At 34.6% G+C, this 18649-nt stretch overlaps 1 protein-coding gene across 2 annotated transcripts; it reads left to right on the top strand.

Annotated features, from left to right (window-relative positions):
- The first annotated feature begins 12740 nt into the window (after positions 1-12740).
- Positions 12741-18176, top strand: LOC141717909 (lipid phosphate phosphatase 2-like). Of its 2 annotated transcripts, none has more exons than XM_074520161.1 (8): positions 12741-12879; positions 14129-14358; positions 14781-14868; positions 14963-15072; positions 15175-15268; positions 16012-16200; positions 16303-16362; positions 17755-18176. In XM_074520161.1, the coding sequence occupies exons 2-8, from the start codon at positions 14143-14145 to the stop codon at positions 17874-17876; spliced, it is 879 nt and encodes a 292-aa protein (XP_074376262.1). In that variant the 5' UTR covers positions 12741-12879; positions 14129-14142; the 3' UTR covers positions 17877-18176. The 2 variants fall into 2 exon arrangements, with proteins under 2 accessions (XP_074376262.1, XP_074376261.1); XM_074520160.1 differs by lacking the exon at positions 12741-12879 and adding an exon at positions 13386-13600.
- Positions 18177-18649: the final 473 nt, after the last annotated feature.

Here is an 18649-nt window from a genome sequence, read left to right as displayed (position 1 = left end):
AAACTTAATTAATAATACTTTATGTATTTGTACCCAAGGAGACAATTGAGGATGGCCGAGCCTGTGGCGCCCTCCAAACCCCGGTCAGAAGTTTGCGGTCCACTCACATACCTTAATTATAACCTGCTTATAACAATAATAAAGATAATAATAATATGCAGTGACCCTACTTACCAACTACCAAGGATCGCAACAGGTTAAAGTATGCACACAAGCCAAACACATCTACTTATATTACAAACCGTTCAAATCTCAACCATTCAAACTCAAACTGAGTATTAAGCATTATTACAAATTTTTACAAACTTAAATTATTCCAAAAGAAGCCTGCTAGCTTAACTCGATCAACCTGAACCCCTAGCTCTCGTGCTGGACTGGGGATCCTCGCTACCAATTTGTTCCTTTTTAACTGAAAAGAATATAAACAACATCGCACAAATGAGCTAACTAGCTCAGCAAGTCACCGTGACAAAACTGAGAATAATGATCATCAGGTAAATATGGTTATGATATCAAGTGAATAATGGATTATGATTTAGAATTAGATATTATACTTTATTTTAAAAACCAAGGTTAGGCTGCTGATCAGTCACGCACTAACCCCGAGCAAAGCACACAGCATTGCTCTAACTACTGGATCCAAGGCACACATTGGCCTAACTTGACCATTATATGGTCTGACCACGAATCTGGTCCACAATTTTATAAAAACAATCCAATTCTAGCATAGTAACAGAATAAGCAATAATAAACAATAAACAGAATCATTAACAATATTGGATGTTTCATAATTAAATGGTTTCAGAGTTCATGAGGATCAATATGGCATTTTCAAAGCTTAGATGTTGGGTAATGAAAGAATTGGATAACAAAGGAATCAGTGTTTCAAGGTTTCAAGGATTTTGCCTTTCAAAGCATAGAATACAATGGTTGGAGTGTGTGGGTAATTCGATTCAGTGTTCGGTATTTAGTTTGTATGTATTTGTGGAGTAATATCGTATACTTGAGGTTCGTATTTGGGTATGCAATAATCAATGGCTTAGAAAGAATAGGGTTTACGGCACAAGAGCAATAACTGGAATTAGGGTTTGGGTTTTAGTGCTTCAAAGCACTTGCAATATCAACAGGACTACTAAGTACTACAATATCTCGAGAAAGTTCAGAACACTTGTCTGGTGTTAGCTTACTACACTGTACTCGCTTCTAATCTCAACCGTCTCACTCCTCAACTACCTGTTTCCCTTTCCTACGTCTTGCCTCTTCTGCTCACATATTAAAAATATCTATCAATATTCAACTCATATGATTCTATTCAACACATACTTCTATCAACCCATCGTTTCACCCAAATCCGATTAACGGATTGAAAGTTATGTAATGAACAAGTACACATCAAATATAGAGACCGATAGTCAACCAACAAATCACATAATCAATGACATATCATTTATAAAGAAGTTTCGGGTCATAAATAGGCTTTCTGGTATTTAAAATAATTTTTAAAACATTTTTCGGAATTAAAACGGGTCGTTGGATCAATTTCGGGTTAATAAACAGGGTTCGGTTAGCCAATTCTGGCTTCGAAACAATTTTATAATAATTATGGAGCCTTGGAAATAATTTAGAATAATATTTTAAAGCTCAAAACTATTTTTCGGAATATTTAAATCATTTTTAAATAATTAAATCTAATTAAATAATTAATTAAAATCAATTAATAAATAATTAAATCAATTAATCAATTAATTTTCGAATTAGTTGACCAATTAATCAATTAAAATTAACTGAAATTAATTAACTAATTAATTCAGATTTATTTTCGAATTAAAAAATAATTTTCGGAATTAAAATAATAATTTTTAGAATTTTCAGAAATTAAAAATGATTTTTTTCTAATAAAAATAAATAGGAAATATGATTTTTAAACATTTTTAAAATAGGAATCCAATTTTTGCAAAGTCTGGAAACTTCAGGGACCTAACTTCATCATTTCCAAAAGTACAGGGGCCTGTTTGCAATTTTGCAAACTCCCACCGTCGATTCGCCGGAGTGTGGCCGGAGAACACGATTCCGGCCACCTCAGGCCACCAAACTGTCCAGAATTTATCTACAGGTTACCATCAATATATACATGCAATCAAAATTCAATAATCATCCCTGTCCTGGCCGGAAAATGGCCAAGAACATCGCCGGTTTCCGGCGAACATCGTAAAACTTAAAAACACAACTCCCTTCAATTCACTTATCCTCTGTTAACTATATACCGATCGATTGCAAATTTCATAAAGAACACAACCCACTATAAATCAACAGCTAATAACCCCTGAATCAAAACCCCCCAAATTTCAATTGAAAACATTCATACGGGTTATAAACCCTAATTTTAAAATTCGAAAATCAAACTCAAATTTGAACATGTTATTGAACTCCAAATCAGATGTATAATATATCAAAATCATCAGGAAAACAAGCTCTACAACATGCAATCATCAAATCATACAAACAACCATCCGAACAAAAATTCATATTTTTAATCAAAATAATTCGAAAATAAATAAAAATATATAAAATCAACCTTTGATTCTGTAGTAAAATAGGTTATGGAATCTGATAGAGCTCTTCAAGACCTTCAAATCTGGTACTCGAGCTTTTCAAACAAAGATCAATAACACCTTCAAAAGTTGGTTTGATTCTTGGAACAGTTTATGAATATATGATTTTTCTCCGTAAAATTATATAATTATCTGTCTGCAAATGATTTTGATATGAAATAAAATATGGTAAAAGGCTATTTATATTTACGGAAAATTAGTATCCCGTTGGATCATTCCGGATATAAAATGGTACGTTTATTTATAAAAACTGATCCAAATGGTATCGGCTTTCGGGATAATTATCCAAATCAGTACAATTTGTACTGCGGTTTTGGTCTCAGCGCCTGGTTACACGTACTACGAAGTGATAATTGTGATAGTTTAATAAAAAGCTCCCGTTTATCGAAAATACGAGTTTTATTGATTTACCAAAACGAATATTGTATCAAAAATGTTGTGCTGGGACCCGCGCAGACAAACCGTACGCCGGATCGAAAAAGTCGAAACATGGAAAATGCTTGGAATATTACAATTAGGTTAGGAAGGAGTTCTCGGAAGAGTTTCGGGTTCCAAAAACGTAACAACGGGTGACATCGGTTGGTTCCCGTTTTTATAAAATAGATTTTACATACCCGGAAAAAGATTTTATAAATTTTATATGATTCTTATAAATTCATAAATCAACATAAAAATAATTAGGAAGATATGACAATTATCTATATTTTATTTTGGACATATAAAAATTAAAATACTCAATTAATATTATTTTTGAATATCCAAATACAGATAACACTTAACAATTAATTCACAGAATAGATACTCGACACATATAATAATTATTTAATAGCAAAATAATTACACGATATATCCCGGATATTACATCCTTCCCCCCTTAAAAGGATTCTGTCCTCAGAATCTCCTAAGAAAACAAGTGAGGGTACTTTTCTCTCATATTACTTTCTAACTCCCAGGTTGACTCTTCAACCTTTGGGTTTCTCCACAATACTCTTACTAATTTTACTACTTTATTCCTCAATAATTTCTCTCTTTCCTCTAGAATCTCTATCGGGCTCTCTACATATGACAAATCTGCCTGAAGCTCTATTGACTCATATTCTATTACATGCTTGGAGTCTGGATTGTACTTCTTAAGCATCGATACGTGAAAAACATTGTTAATGTGCTCCATGTGCGGTGGTAACGCCAATTCGTCAGCTACTTTGCAAACGCGCTTTAGGATCTCAAAAGGTCTGACATATCTTGGGCTTAGCTTCCCTTTCTTTCCAAACCTCGTTAGTCCTTTCCAGGGTGATACTTTCAGTAATACCAAGCTTCCTTCTTCAAATTCCATGTCTTTCCTTGACCGGTCTACATATTTCCTCTGACGATCTTGTGCGGCTATCAATCTCTTCTGGATAATTTCAACAATTTCCTTTGTCTGCTGTACCAGTTCAGGTCCAAGTATCTTGCGTTCTCCTACTTCGTCCCACTACACTGGAGATCTACATTTACGTCCATAAAGGGCTTCATAGGGTGACATCCCAATACTGGTGTGATAACTGTTGTTATAAGAAAACTCTACCAGAGGTAAATGCTCGTCCCAACTTCCTTTGAAATCAATAGCACAGACACGTAACATATCCTCGATTGTCTGGACCGTTCTTTCACTTTGGCCGTCTGTCTGGGGGTGATAGGCCGTACTCATATTCAGTCTTGTTCCTAAACATTCTTGAAAACTCCTCCAAAATATTGAATTAAATCTTAGATCTCGATCAGATACGATAGACACAGGAACTCCATGATGAACTACAATTTCCTTTAGGTACATATGGACCAACTTGTCGAGCGAAAATCTTTCATTTATAGGCAGAAAATGAGTTGACTTGGTAAGTTTATCCACTATAACCCAAACGGCATCATGATTAGCCCTTGTCCTTGGTAATCCAACTATAAAATCCATGGAGATATGTTCCCACTTCCACTCTGGAATCTCCAATGGCTGTAGCAATCCGCTTGGTCTCTGATGCTCTGCTTTAACTTTCTGACAGGTATAACATTTGCTAACCCATTCTACAATTTCCCTCTTCATATCTAGCCACCAATAATTTTCCTTTAAATCCCTGTACATTTTGGTACTCCCCGGATGGATGGAATATCTTGAACTATGCGTTTCCTGCAAAATTTCATTCTTCAGCTCCGTTACTGGTGGAATCCAAATTCTAGAAGAAAACCTCAAAATACCTTGATCATCCTTTTGTGTGCATAATTCTTCACCTACCAAACAATTTATGTCTTCATCCATTATATCTTCCTGACATTTATTTATTTTCTTCAACAATTCCGGCTGGAAAGTCATACTGTACACTTTAGCTTCCTCAGGCTTGCAAACTCTAATCTCCAATTCCAATTTCTAAAATTCATTATATATCTCTTCAGGTACTGATAACACATTCAACCTTTCCTTTCGACTTAACGCGTCTGCTACAACATTCGCTTTACCGGGATGATAATTAATCGAGCAATCATAATCTTTGATCAATTCTAACCATCTCCTTTGCCTCATATTAAGTTCCTTTTGGGTGAATATATACTTCAAACTTTTGTGATCTGTATAAATCTCACACTTTTCTCCGTAAAGGTAATGTCTCCAAATCTTTAAAGCAAACACTATGGCTGCTAGCTCCAAATCATGAGTAGGATACTTCTGTTCATGTGGTTTCAATTGCCTTGACGCATACGCAATCACCTTGTCGTGCTGCATTAGAACACATCCTAATCCTTTGTGAGAAGCATCGCTATAAATTACGAAATTCCCTTGATCGTCTGGAAGTGACAAAACAGGTGCCGTGATTAATCGTCGCTTCAACTCCTGAAAACTTTCATCACACTTGTCGTTCCATATAAATTTTTCATTCTTCCATGTAAGCTTTGTCAATGGTGTTGCAATTCTTGAGAAATTCTGGACGAATCGTCGATAATATCCTGCCAAACCCAAGAAACTTCTTACCTCGGTGAGTGTTCTCGGTCTCTCCCAATTCGTAATTGCTTCGATCTTTGCCGGGTCCACTTTGACCCCTTCGTTACTGACTATGTGTCCTAATAACTGAACTTCTTGTAGCCAAAATTCAAACTTCGAGAATTTAGCGTATAACTTCTTTTTCCTTAAAATCTCTAAAGCTGTCCTCAAATGTTCCGCATGATCCTCTCCCATCTTCGAATAAATTAAAATATCATCTATAAACACAATAACGAACTTATCCAAATACTCCTTGAAAATTATGTTCATCAGGTCCATAAATGTTGCCGGGGCATTGGTCAATCCAAAAGACATTACTAAAAATTCATAATGTCCATACCTCATTCTGAAAGCTGTCTTTGGTATATCTTCTGGCTTGATCTTTAGTTGATGATATCCCGATCTTAAATCAATTTTGGAGAAGTACTTGGCTCCCTTCAATTTGTTAAACAAATCGTCAATTCTAGGTAACGGATACTTGTTCTTGATTGTAAGCTTTTTGAGCTCCCTATAGTCGATATACAGTCTCATGCTTCCATCTTTCTTCTTGACAAATAATACTGGTGCACCCCACGGGGACATACTGGGTCTGATTACTCCTTTCTCCAACAGCTCTTGCAATTGCTTCGCTAACTCTTTCATCTCAACGGGCGCCATTCTATACGGGGCCTTGGATACTGGTTCTGTTTCAGGTGCTAAGTCGATTGCAAATTCAATTTCTCTATCTGGAGGAAGTCCTGGCAATTCGTCGGGAAACACGTCTGGAAATTCATTCACTGCTGGAATATCTTCAAGTTTTGCTGGCTCCTGACTTTTGTCAATCACATATGCTACGAAATGCTCGCATCCTTGCCGTAATAACTTCTTGGCTTGAATCATTGTTAAGAACTTCTTTACTTGCTTCTGGCCCTTGAACGTTACTATCCTTTCGTCTGGCGTTTTCACCATTACCTTCTTATTTCGACAATCTATCTGGGCATCATTCTTAGATAACCAATCCATCCCTAATATAACGTTAAATTCTCCTAACTTAAATGGTATCAAATCTACACAAAACTTACTACCAGAGATCTCAATTTCACAATTCCCACAAACTTGATTAACATATATACGTTCTTGATTTGCTAATTCCACCGTCATTATTTCATTTAAATACTCAGCTGGACAATTTAACTTACTAACAAAATCTTGTGAAACAAACGATCGAGTGGCTCCCGAATCTATTAACACTTTAGCACATAAAGAATTCACATTAAGCGTACCTGCCATGACATCCGTATCCTGGATAGCATCCTTCACAAACATGTCAAAAACTCTAGCCCTTGGAGTCTCATTCACTGTTGGGGTAGATCCCATAATCCTCAATACATTACTGACTGGGGCTGGTGTCTTGCAATCCCTGGTCATATGTCCCGGCTTTCCACTTTTGAAGCACATAAATCCAATGGATGGAACCTTCACTGCTGGATTCCGGGTAGACTGATCCTTATTTGCTGGCTCTCTTGCTGGTTGATTTCGGCACTCCCTCGAATAGTGCCCTTTCTGGTTGCATTTGAAACATACCACATTTAACTTATTACAAACTCCTCCATGCTTCTTTCCACAAACTTGACAATCTGGAAAAGTTAGTCTCAACTGATTTGGCTGATTCACATTAACTGGACGGTTGCCTTGGCCTCCGTCGCCTGCATTCTGTCTCCTGAAATTAAAATTTCTCCCTGGCTGAAACTTGCCCTTCTTAAAATTTGGAAACTTCCCTGGTTGTAACTGACCCTCACTTCCCTCAACTTTCCTTTTCTTACTTTCCTTCTCCTTCTGTGACATCTCACTCTCTGTCTCCGCGATCATGGCCTTCTGTACCACTCCTGCATAGATCTCCAATTCAAAAATAGCTACCTTCCCTCTGATCCATGGCTTCAAGCCTTGCTGGAATCTCTTAGCTTTCTTCCTGTCAGCACATACGACGGCACATACCTTGACAATTCTTCAAACTTACTTTCATAATCTGCCACCAACATAGTTCCTTGCTTCAACTCTAAGAACTTCAGCTCCATCTGATCCTGGACAAACTGAGAAAAATACTTTTCTAGAAACAATTCCTTAAACCTCTCCCAAGTAATAACATTTGTACCTTCCGATGTCTTTACCATCTCCCACCAATAGGTGGCCTCGTTCTTCAGATAGTAACTTGTAAACTCAACCTTTTGTTCTTCCTTTACTTTTACTAAGGCAAATGCCTTCTCTATTTCCTTTAACCAAACATTTGCTTCAATCGGCTCCAGGGAACCCTTGAATTCTGGTGGGTTTATCGCCTGAAAAGTTTTAAAGGTTACCTGGGGATTAGTCTGCCTTTGTTGTTGTTGTGCCAGGTGAACTGTTTGTTGGGCCAAGATTTGAAGAATTTGGGCTATTGCTGGGTCTATGGGTCCTGGGTTCACATTCGGGTTTGTATCATCTTGGTTGTTATTGTTGTTGTTGTTGGTTTCTTCATTCTGGGTGTCGGTGCGGGTATTTCTTCTAGGAGGCATTTTTCTGTAAAGAATCAAACAACTTATTTAGCTTTTGAATCAAATCTTTTGCATAAAAGAAAAGTTTTGTAAAACAGAAATATCTCTTTTTGAAAGTAGTCGTAACTAAGTAAATTGCATGCTTCTTTACAGAACATAAACAGTTATGGAAAGCAGGGTACATGGTATCACAGGGTATAACTGGTGCAATAAGGTAGAGTAAAACAGGTGCAATAAAGTAAATGACAGTAATGGAAAGGAAAAGGTACTGATATATATAGATCAAAAGTTTTGGGTACTACAAGCGTAAAGACGTTTCGAAAGTAAAAGCAAAAGGGTACAATAACCTACTCACTAGTCAGCATAGCTAGTCTATAAATATAACTCAAAAGTCTACTGATACACACTATACACTACTGTACATACTATACAACCATAATACCACTACTCAGCATCTCCATCTCTGAATCTCTGATTCATGGCAGATCTGGACCTCCAATCTCCTCAAACTAAGAAATCAGGGGTGATGTCCTCATGTGTAGCCTCAGCAATCCTCACCGCAGCTGTCCTACGAAACGCCTGTAGCCTCTCTCTAAGTCGCCTTTCACCACTCCCAACCTCTCTGGTACGCATCATATGTAGTAACTCCTGAATCTGACCCTGAAGGAATCGCTGCTCCATAAGTCAAGCCTCAAACTGATGATATGGGACAGGGTAAGAAGAGAACTGGAAAGGTACTCATGTGACTGAATGACCAGTAAAGCCTGAATCAGCAGGTGGGGGTCCTCCGACAGGTGGCCTCATGCTTGGGGGTGGAGTAGCCTGCAGTGGTACGGGCTGCAACACAGGTGGAGGTAGAATAGCCAATATTGGTGGAATAACAGGATGTGGATCCGATGATGGCGCTCCAACTGAAAGCTCTGAGTGATCAGCTGATACGGGAATAAAAGAGTCGGCCATCGCTGCTATCTGAAATCATATCGCCATATAAGAATCTCGAACCACGGCGCAAATTATACTAATACCGATTATACCGTAACACTCAACCTCTCGACGTTCTATCATTTTATATCTTACTCCTAATCCTAACCCTCTACCCATTCCCGTCAACCTAGGCTTGTGTCAGTGACTTATAACTTGTAGCTCTGATACCAAACCCGTGGCGCCCTCCAAACCTGGGTCAGAAGTTTGGGGTCCACTCACATACCTTAATTATAACCTGCTTATAAAAATAATAAAGATAATAATAATATGCAGTGACCCTACTTACCAACTACCAAGGATCGCAACAGGTTAAAGTATGCACACAAGCCAAACACATCTACTTATATTACAAACCGTTCAAATCCCAACCATTCAAACTCAAACGGAGTATGAAGCATTATTACAAATTTTTACAAACTTAAATTATTCCAAAAGAAGCCTGCTAGCTTAACTCGATCAACCTGAACCCCTAGCTCTCGCGCTGGACTGGGGATCCTCGCTACCAACTTGTTCCTTTTTAACTGGAAAGAATATAAACAACATCGCACAAAGAGCTAACTAGCTCAGCAAGTCACCATGACAAAACTGAGAATATTGATCATCAGGTAAATATGGTTATGATATCAAGTGAACAATGGATTATGATTTAGAATTGGATATTATACTTTTATTTTAAAAACCAAGGTTAGGCTGCTGATCAGTCACGCACTAACCCCGAGCAAAGCACACAACATTGCTCTAACTACTGGATCCAAGGCACACATTGGCCTAACTTGACCATTATATGGTCTGACCACGAATCTGGTCCACAATTTTATAAAAAACAATCCAATTCTACCATAATAACAGAATAAGCAATAATAAACAATAAACAGAATCATTAACAACATTGGATGTTTCATAATGAAATGGTTTCAGAGTTCATGAGGATCAATATGGCATTTTCAAAGCTTAGCTATTGGGTAATGAAAGAATTGGATAACAAAGGAATCAGTGTTTCAAGGTTTCAAGGATTTTGCCTTTCAAAACATATAATACAATGGTTGGAATGTGTGGGTAATTCGATTCAGTGTTCGGTATTTAGTTTGTATGTATTTGTGGAGTAGTAACGTATACTTGAGGTTCGTATTTGGGTATGCAATAATCAATGGCTTAGAAAGAATAGGGTTTACGGCTCAAGAGCAATAACTGGAATTAGGGTTTGGGTTTTAGTGCTTTAAAGCACTTGCAATATCAACAGGACTACTAAGTACTACAATATCTCGAGAAAGTTCAGAACACTTGCCTGGTGTTAGCTTACTACACTGTACTCGCTTCCAATCTCAACCGTCTCACTCCTCAACTACCTGTTTCCCTTTCCTACGTCTTGCCTCTTCTGCTCACATATTAAAAACATCTATCAATATTCAACTCATATGATTCTATTCAACACATACTTCTATCTACCTTTCGTTTCACCCAAATCCGATTAACGGATTGAAAGTTATGTAATGAACAAGTACACATCGAATATAGAGACCGACAGTCAACCAACAAATCACATATAACACATAATACGTCACATAATCAATGACATATCATTTATAAAGAAGTTTCGGGTCATAAATAGGCTTTCTGGTATTTAAAATGATTTTTAAAACATTTTTCGGAATTAAAACGGGTCGTTGGATCAATTTCGGGTTAATAAACATGGTTCGATTAGCCAATTCTGGCTTCGAAACAATTTTATAACAATTATCGAGCCTTGGAAATAATTTAGAATAATATTTTAAAGCTCGAAACTATTTTTCGGAATTTTTAAATCATTTTTAAATAATTAAATCTAATTAAATAATTAACTAAAATCAATTAATAATTAATTAAATCAATTAATCAATTAATTTTTGAATTAATTGACCAATTAATCAATTAAAATTAACTGAAATTAATTAACTAATTAATTCAGATTTATTTTCGAATTAAAAAATAATTTTCGAAATTAAAATAATAATTTTTAGAATTTTCAGAAATTAAAAACGAATTTTTATAATAAAAATAAATAGGAAATATGATTTTTAAATATTTTTAAAACAGGAATCCAATTTTTGCAAAGTCTGGAAACTTCAGGGACCTAACTTCATCATTTCCAAAAGTACAGGGGCCTGTTTGCAATTTTTCAAACTCCCACCGTCGATTCGCCGGAGTGTGGCCGGAGAACACGATTCCGGCCACCTCAGGCCACCAAACTGTCCAGAATTAATCTACAGGTTACCAGCAACTTATACATGCAATCAAAATTCAATAATCATCCCTGTCCTTGCCGGAAAATGGCCAAGAACATCGCCGGTTTCCGGCGAACATCGTAAAACTTAAAAACACAACTCCCTTCAATTCACTAATCCTCTGTTAACGAGCTATATACCGATCGATTGCAAATTTCATAAGGAACACAACCCACTATAAATAAACAACTAATAACCCCTGAATCAAAAACCCCCAAATTTCAATTGAAAACATTCATACGGGTTATAAACCCTAATTTTGAAATTCGAAAATCAAACTCAAATTTGAACATGTTATTGAACTCCAAATCAGACGTATAATATATCAAAATCATCAGGAAAACAAGCTCTACAACATGCAATCATCAAATCATACAAACAACCATCCGAACAAAAATTCATATTTTTAATCAAAATAATTCGAAAATAAATAAAAATATATAAAATCAACCTTTGATTCTGCAGTAAAATAGGTTATGGAATCTGATAGAGCTCTTCAAGACCTTCAAATCTGGTACTCGAGCTTTTCGAACAAAGATCAATAACACCTTCAAAAATTGGTTTGATTCTTGGAACAATTTATGAATATATGATTTTTCTCTGTAAAATTATATAATTATCTGTCTGCAAATGATTTTGATACGAAATAAAATACGGTAAAAGACTATTTATATTTACGGAAAATTAGTATCCCGTTGGATCATTCCGAATATAAAACGGTACGTTTATTTATAAAAATTGATCCAAATGGTATCGGTTTTCGGGATAATTATCCAAATTAGTACAATTTGTACTGCGGTCTTGGTCTCAGCGCCTGGTTACACGTACTACGAAGTGATAATTGTGATAGTTTAATAAAAAACTCTCGTTTATCGAAAATACAAGTTTTATTGATTTACCGAAACGAATATTGTATCGAAAATGTTGCGTCGGGACCCGCGCAGGACAAACCGTACGCCGGATCGAAAAAGTCGAAACATGGAAAATGCTCGGAATATTACAATTAGGTTAGGAAGGAGTTCTCGGAAGAGTTTCGGGTTCCAAAAACGTAATAACGGGTGACGTCGGTTGGTTCCCGTTTTTATAAAATAGATTTCACATACCCGGAAAAAGATTTTATAAATTCATATGATTCTTATAAATTCATAAATAAACATAAAAATAATTAGGAAGATATGATAATTATCTATATTTTATTTTGGATATATAAAAATTAAAATACTCAATTAATATTATTTTTGAATATCCAAATACAGATAACACTTAACAATTAATTCACAGAATAAGTACTGAACACATATAATAATTATTTAATAGTAAAATAATTACACGATATATCCCGGATATTACAGAGACCATGGGTGAGCATTTCCCTTCAAACGTAGACGCGATAATTCTATACTTTGTCAAGTCATCTACTTTTTAGAGCTCCATCTCAATATTGAAACTTTCAATATATCCTGCAAGATCCGAATTTTCATTGAAGCGAAGATCACATGTGTCTCTGAATGATTAAGGTAGTGTAGCTACGAGAAGCAAGTTAGAAAGAAGATGATGCTATATCGGGAATAATTTCACCTCAACGTTCGCTAGTTCCAACAATCTCCTGAGGGCTTTTGTTAGATATTTATGTTTCAGATATGGTTTAATTAATTGTATTTAGTTATTAGATATTTTAGATTTTCAGTGATAAATAATTTATTAAAAAAATATATTATTTTAACATTATTTAGCAGTCAATAGTGGAGTTATGAATCTAATTGATGGACATGTAATTTACCCACTAAGTGATGTAAAACTTTATAATGATTAATTTACTTTGAATTTTACATAAATAAAAAAACAGTATAAGTTCTATGCAACATAGATATTTCCTTTTCTCTAGGTTTTACAACAGTTTTCACATTGAGCCCTTCTAATCTATTTTTCGAACACCCTCTTAATATTTATCCAAACTTATTTAAGTTACTAGCTACTAATTCCAAAAAATCTTAGAAGTATAGGAAATATATTTATTGATAAAAACATGTAGACAAAGATGGTACATATAAATAGATTCTACACACACATTCAACACCACTTGTTCGGTCTATTCTTAGAAAATTGGGGAACGGTGTATTTGTTAAACAGGTCATGTACATTGAACTATGTCTCATGTTCTTGTCTTAATATTTCAAACCCTCTTTAAATCTTTTCCCCGCCCTATTCCTAATCTCCCTCGCCATTGTGTTCATCAAGGTAAATACATTTATAATCTCAAAGCAATTGTGTCATTTGCATTTTTGCAAATTTTTGCCGTCTCAATCACTGTTTAATTATTTAATAATGTATTTTCGTGCATGCCCATGTAATCCATTTGCCTATATTCTAAAAATTTATAGTTGATTAATTAATCAACTTAAATCTTGTTGATTGTGCTTTTTGTGTATTGTGATGTTCTTGATTCGATTGTAAAATTTGGTGTGTAATTTAATTTATCTTTAATTTGGATTACGAATTACCCTTTTTCGGATTATGCATTTAAGGATTCTTAGATGTATACTTGTTATAAGTTCGATTGAATCTCTGTAATGGTTTCTAGTAAATTAGATTTCAGTTGTTTGTTGCTATTTTTTTATGAACTATTTGAGCTGTGTCCTTGCTTTGTGTGGCCGTGTAGGTATATAAAAATGAGTGAATCTCGATATGTATTGTTTTTATTTAGTTTTCAGTTGCTTGTTGCGATTTTTTAATAAACTATTTGATCTATGTTCATGGTTTTTGTAGGTATATTATTCAAAATGGCAGGGGGTCACTTAGGATCTTCGCCACAACCACGTCTTGGGCAGCTCATTAAAAGGCATCTACATGATTGGCTAATTCTTTTAGTTTTAGGAGTGATCATTTGGATACTGAATGCTGTTGAACCCTTTCATCGTTATCTTTCAAAAGAGATGCTTACGCCGGATATCAAATATCCCTTCAAGGAGGACACAGTCCCTATGTTTGTTGTTCCGGTATGTATGTTCATGTTCTGATTATAGTTTAGTTTATCAGTTTCTTACTTCTGAAAGAGAGAACCTATTTTGAATCTTACAAGTGAAGTTGATTCATTTTGTGAGAAAAATTGATACTGCTTCTTGTAGTTTTTTATTTTGTGAAATTTGAAATATTTTATCAACTGACAAGCTCTGTACATGATCATATTATAAATCTTTAACTTTTTAAAGATTAACTTTGTCATCTATTTCCAACAAAAAGGTATGAAACAATCATACATCTTGTAAAAGACTCTTGTGTCTGAAGTGAAAGTTTGAGATGAGTCATTTTAACTTTCTAAGGTTGGACCCATCATCGATTATAAATATCATTAAAGGGGAAGAGGATGTTGATAAAGAAAATGTTTCTTATACTAATTATAGCTATGATTTGTCAACAGGTTTATGCATTATTACTTCCTTGTATCATCTTTCTCATGTATTACATTTCCAGACGAGATGTTTATGATCTGCACTATGCTATTATAGGTAACTACTTGTACATTGTCATATTATATGCAAATTTGTAAAATATGGCCATTTGTACATTTATGGAGATTTATATTACCTTTGCGAAGTATAGGAATTCTCTTCTCAGTTCTGATCACAGCTGTTATCACGGATGCAATAAAAGATGCTGTTGGCAGACCCCGGCCAAGTTTCTTCTATAGGTGTTTCCCTGATGGTAAACCGGTGTGTCTTTGTTTTATTTTTTGTCATTACCTATCTGAGACACTAATGTGAGGTCTGTAAATATATTAATTCATTGAGTTTTATTGTCTTCTGCAAGTCCAGGTGTTTCAGACTAATGGGGATGTTCTGTGCACAAATTTAGCCGAAAAAGTCATAAAGGAAGGATACAAAAGCTTCCCGAGTGGGCACACTTCATGTGAGTAGGTAGAGTGAAGCATCACGAATGCAATAAGATGCACAAGTAACTAACCGTTTAAATTTGTTGATTATTGATCTAAAGTGATGATACTCAAGACAAAGAGATGGTTCACATAGTTCACATTTTAGGCTTTCCTTCAATAATTTCTTACATAAACTTACTTTTGTTGTGTTGTTTTGGGTGGAAATTCAAATAGGAGAAAGTTATAAAGAAAAGAATATAAAGGACATGGAAGGAGACTTGACTGGAAAACATGATTGAGCATAAATTTGTAATATATATTTTGAAGAATATTAGTGAGAGAATGAAATTAATATTTGTTTAGTCATCAGAGTGAAAGTTAGATGAATGAGTGGGGATCGAATATTGTGCATAAATCTAAAAAAAACAGTTTAGGTTTCATTATATTCCTCCAGCAGCTTCAAATCTAGCCGCATGCATTTTAATAGAATATTCATGTCAGAAATTCAATCTATGTGTTATTATGGCTCTCAAGTTGTAATCAAATCTATTTACTAGCATATTAACTGTGTGTTTCATCTTTTGTTTTTGTAACATATCCTATTATAATCTTAAAAGTGTACTTCGTTCAATGTTTAGTATTAACAACTTTATAATCTTTACACATCTCTTTGTGGTTTTAGATTTTTCCTGTAGGAAATTAATTTATAACTTGTTACTGCTTTGGTAGTCCATATGTTAATGTAGATTCATTTACAATTTTAGTTTTCAATGCACAGGGTCATTTGCAGGTCTTGGTTTCCTTGGTTGGTACTTGTGTGGAAAAATTAAGGTGTTTAATGGAGAAGGTTATGCTGCAAAGCTCTGTATTGTTGTGCTTCCATATCTTGCCGCTGCACTTGTTGGAATTTCGCGTGTGGATGACTATTGGCATCATTGGACGGATGTCTTTGCTGGAGCAATGATAGGTTTATTTCTCAGATTAAATATTATTGTACCTGCAACATTTTTTGTTTCAAAATGTTTTGTTGATCATTTTTTTCTCTGTATTACGGGTGATTTTAATCCAGGTTCAACTATTTCTGCTACATGCTACTTGCAGTTCTTCCCATTCCCACATCTGCCTAACGGTAAGTCCTCTAGCCTCTGTATGGTCCCTCTGTCTCCATTCACATTGTTTGCATTGGATGAATCCTGATACCCATCATAATGCTATAGTAGTTGAGTCAGCATGAATGCTGGCTGGGTAAACTTTTAGGGATCTGGATGAAGAGAATCACATTGCAAAATTAATTTAAAGTAACCTAACTAGGCCCCAAACTGCGTACCTTGGTAATTGGTTTCCATAACTAAGGTTCAATATTAAAAGGGTTAAGTAGCAAATTGGTCACTGAAGTGGAGGTCGTGAATCAAAATCTTCATTGTAGTTATGGGGGTACCATCTGAATCACTAAAGTCGTAATAAATATCAAACAGATATCTCCAAATATGTGTTTGGAAAGTAAAAATAATTATTTGTTGAGTTCTACACATTATTCTTCAATACTACCATAACCAAATGAAAAATTGTAAAGTCTATTGTTTTAGATAATATATTTAGATTTTAAGAAATTTATTTACTATTTATTTTTAATTAAATTAAATAAAATAACCGTAAAATTAAAAATAAATAGTAAATAAATTTCTTAAAATGTAAATATATTATCTAAAATACTAAAATTCACAAAAAAAATTTTGGTTATGGTAGTATTGAAGAAAACTGTGTAGAACTCAATAAACGATTATTTTTACTTTTCGAACACATATTTAGAGGTATCTGTTTGATATTTGTTACGACTTCAGTGATTCAAATGATACCCCGTAACTAGAATGAAAATTTTGATACATGTCCTCCACTTCAGTGACCAATTTGATAATTAACCCAATATTAAAACCATAACCATCTACCTCAACACATAAAATAATTTTGAAAATCACTTTACTGATTACCTGAAAATGTTACTTGATTCTTGTGAAGTGTTAAAGCCGGGAAACATTTAAAAAGAAGCAAAGGAAACTTTAAAGTTTTTAGTTTTAGGTATCACTTTGGTTGTAGATTATAATTCAGATTTGCTATTAGCAATTTATTGGTGAAGTTCTGACTGGTGTAGATGATGAAATGCTTTTTCTTTTTAAATTTCGATACGAGAAGTGAGTACTGTGGCGGTTACTAATGTTGTTAAATCTGGAATAAATTTGGCTTGTAGATGGTATGAGGAAAGGATAACCATGTGTCGAGATGTAGGCATATAAGGAATATAAAAAAAAATTAATATTCAATGCAGATATGTCTGTATAATCTTCAAGTGAAGAAGCATTGTCAGACCACTCGATTAGGCTTCCAAAATTCAAATTCTTCAAAGTGATTTGCAAGAATGCTTATTTGTGGACAATCTTCAGACCCTTTTTTTGTGCTACATAATCTTGGAGTTTTAGGAATACTATTTCTTGTCGAGAATTTAATAACATTTTTACATCGATAGGTTGGGCACCTCATGCATCTTTCACAAGAATCGAAGACAATCGATGCAGCAAAGATGCAGTGGATTCCAAAGTGGCAAATGCAGTTGGGGATCTTGAAGGTGGGGGAAAGACATACTTTTAGTCTGAAACATTATTATGTGCTGATACAACAATGCGAATTGATAATCATATAATATTATTAAGATTGTATTTAGTAGCATTCGGTAATATAAAACACTAAAAGGTTGGCTCTAACTCTTTGCTTACTATTTTCTGACAAAATATTTGGAAGAAAAAAACAGAACCTGCGAATAAGAAAACAAGCAGTCCACTTTTCGGAAATACAAGAGAAATGTGGGGTTTAAGAAAACCTGAGATCATTAGAATCTTACCTGTTCTCATTAATACCCTTTAATCTTTATATCTAAGCAAGCTTAGCTCCCTTACTTCTCTCTACATTTATTCATTTTGTTCCTGACAGAAGTGTGAGCAAAATCTCTAATGTCAATGAAGTAATTTTTACCATTTAATAGATTATAGATTAATTATACAAGAGAAAGGAAGGCGTTATCAATTGAGTGAAGACCCTATTTTTAGGCCTTCAGGCTCCTGCATGCATTCAAAATATAAATAAAATGTTTAAATATAAGAATAAATTATAAAGTGACGGTTGAATTTCATCCAATTTTCCAATATGTTGGCCAAACAATAAAGTACGTATATTTCTAAAGAAGATGGTTAAGAGTCATAATCCTAAGAAAATATATTTTCAGAAAAGTGGCCAAGTTTAGCCACAGAAGAGTAAAAACAATGATTAACATATGGTAAATTTCAAACTTGGAATTCTAAGGTGCAAGATTGGATTATGTCCCGTCACCACAATTTTGTAATTTACTCCAAATATAATAAAATTAT

The sequence above is a fragment of the Apium graveolens genome, chromosome 4 (genome assembly GCF_009905375.1).
Source record: "Apium graveolens cultivar Ventura chromosome 4, ASM990537v1, whole genome shotgun sequence".
Classification (NCBI taxonomy): Eukaryota; Viridiplantae; Streptophyta; class Magnoliopsida; order Apiales; family Apiaceae; genus Apium; species Apium graveolens.
The sequence above is the reverse complement of the archived record's forward strand: the minus strand, read 5'-3'. Positions and strand labels throughout refer to the sequence as shown.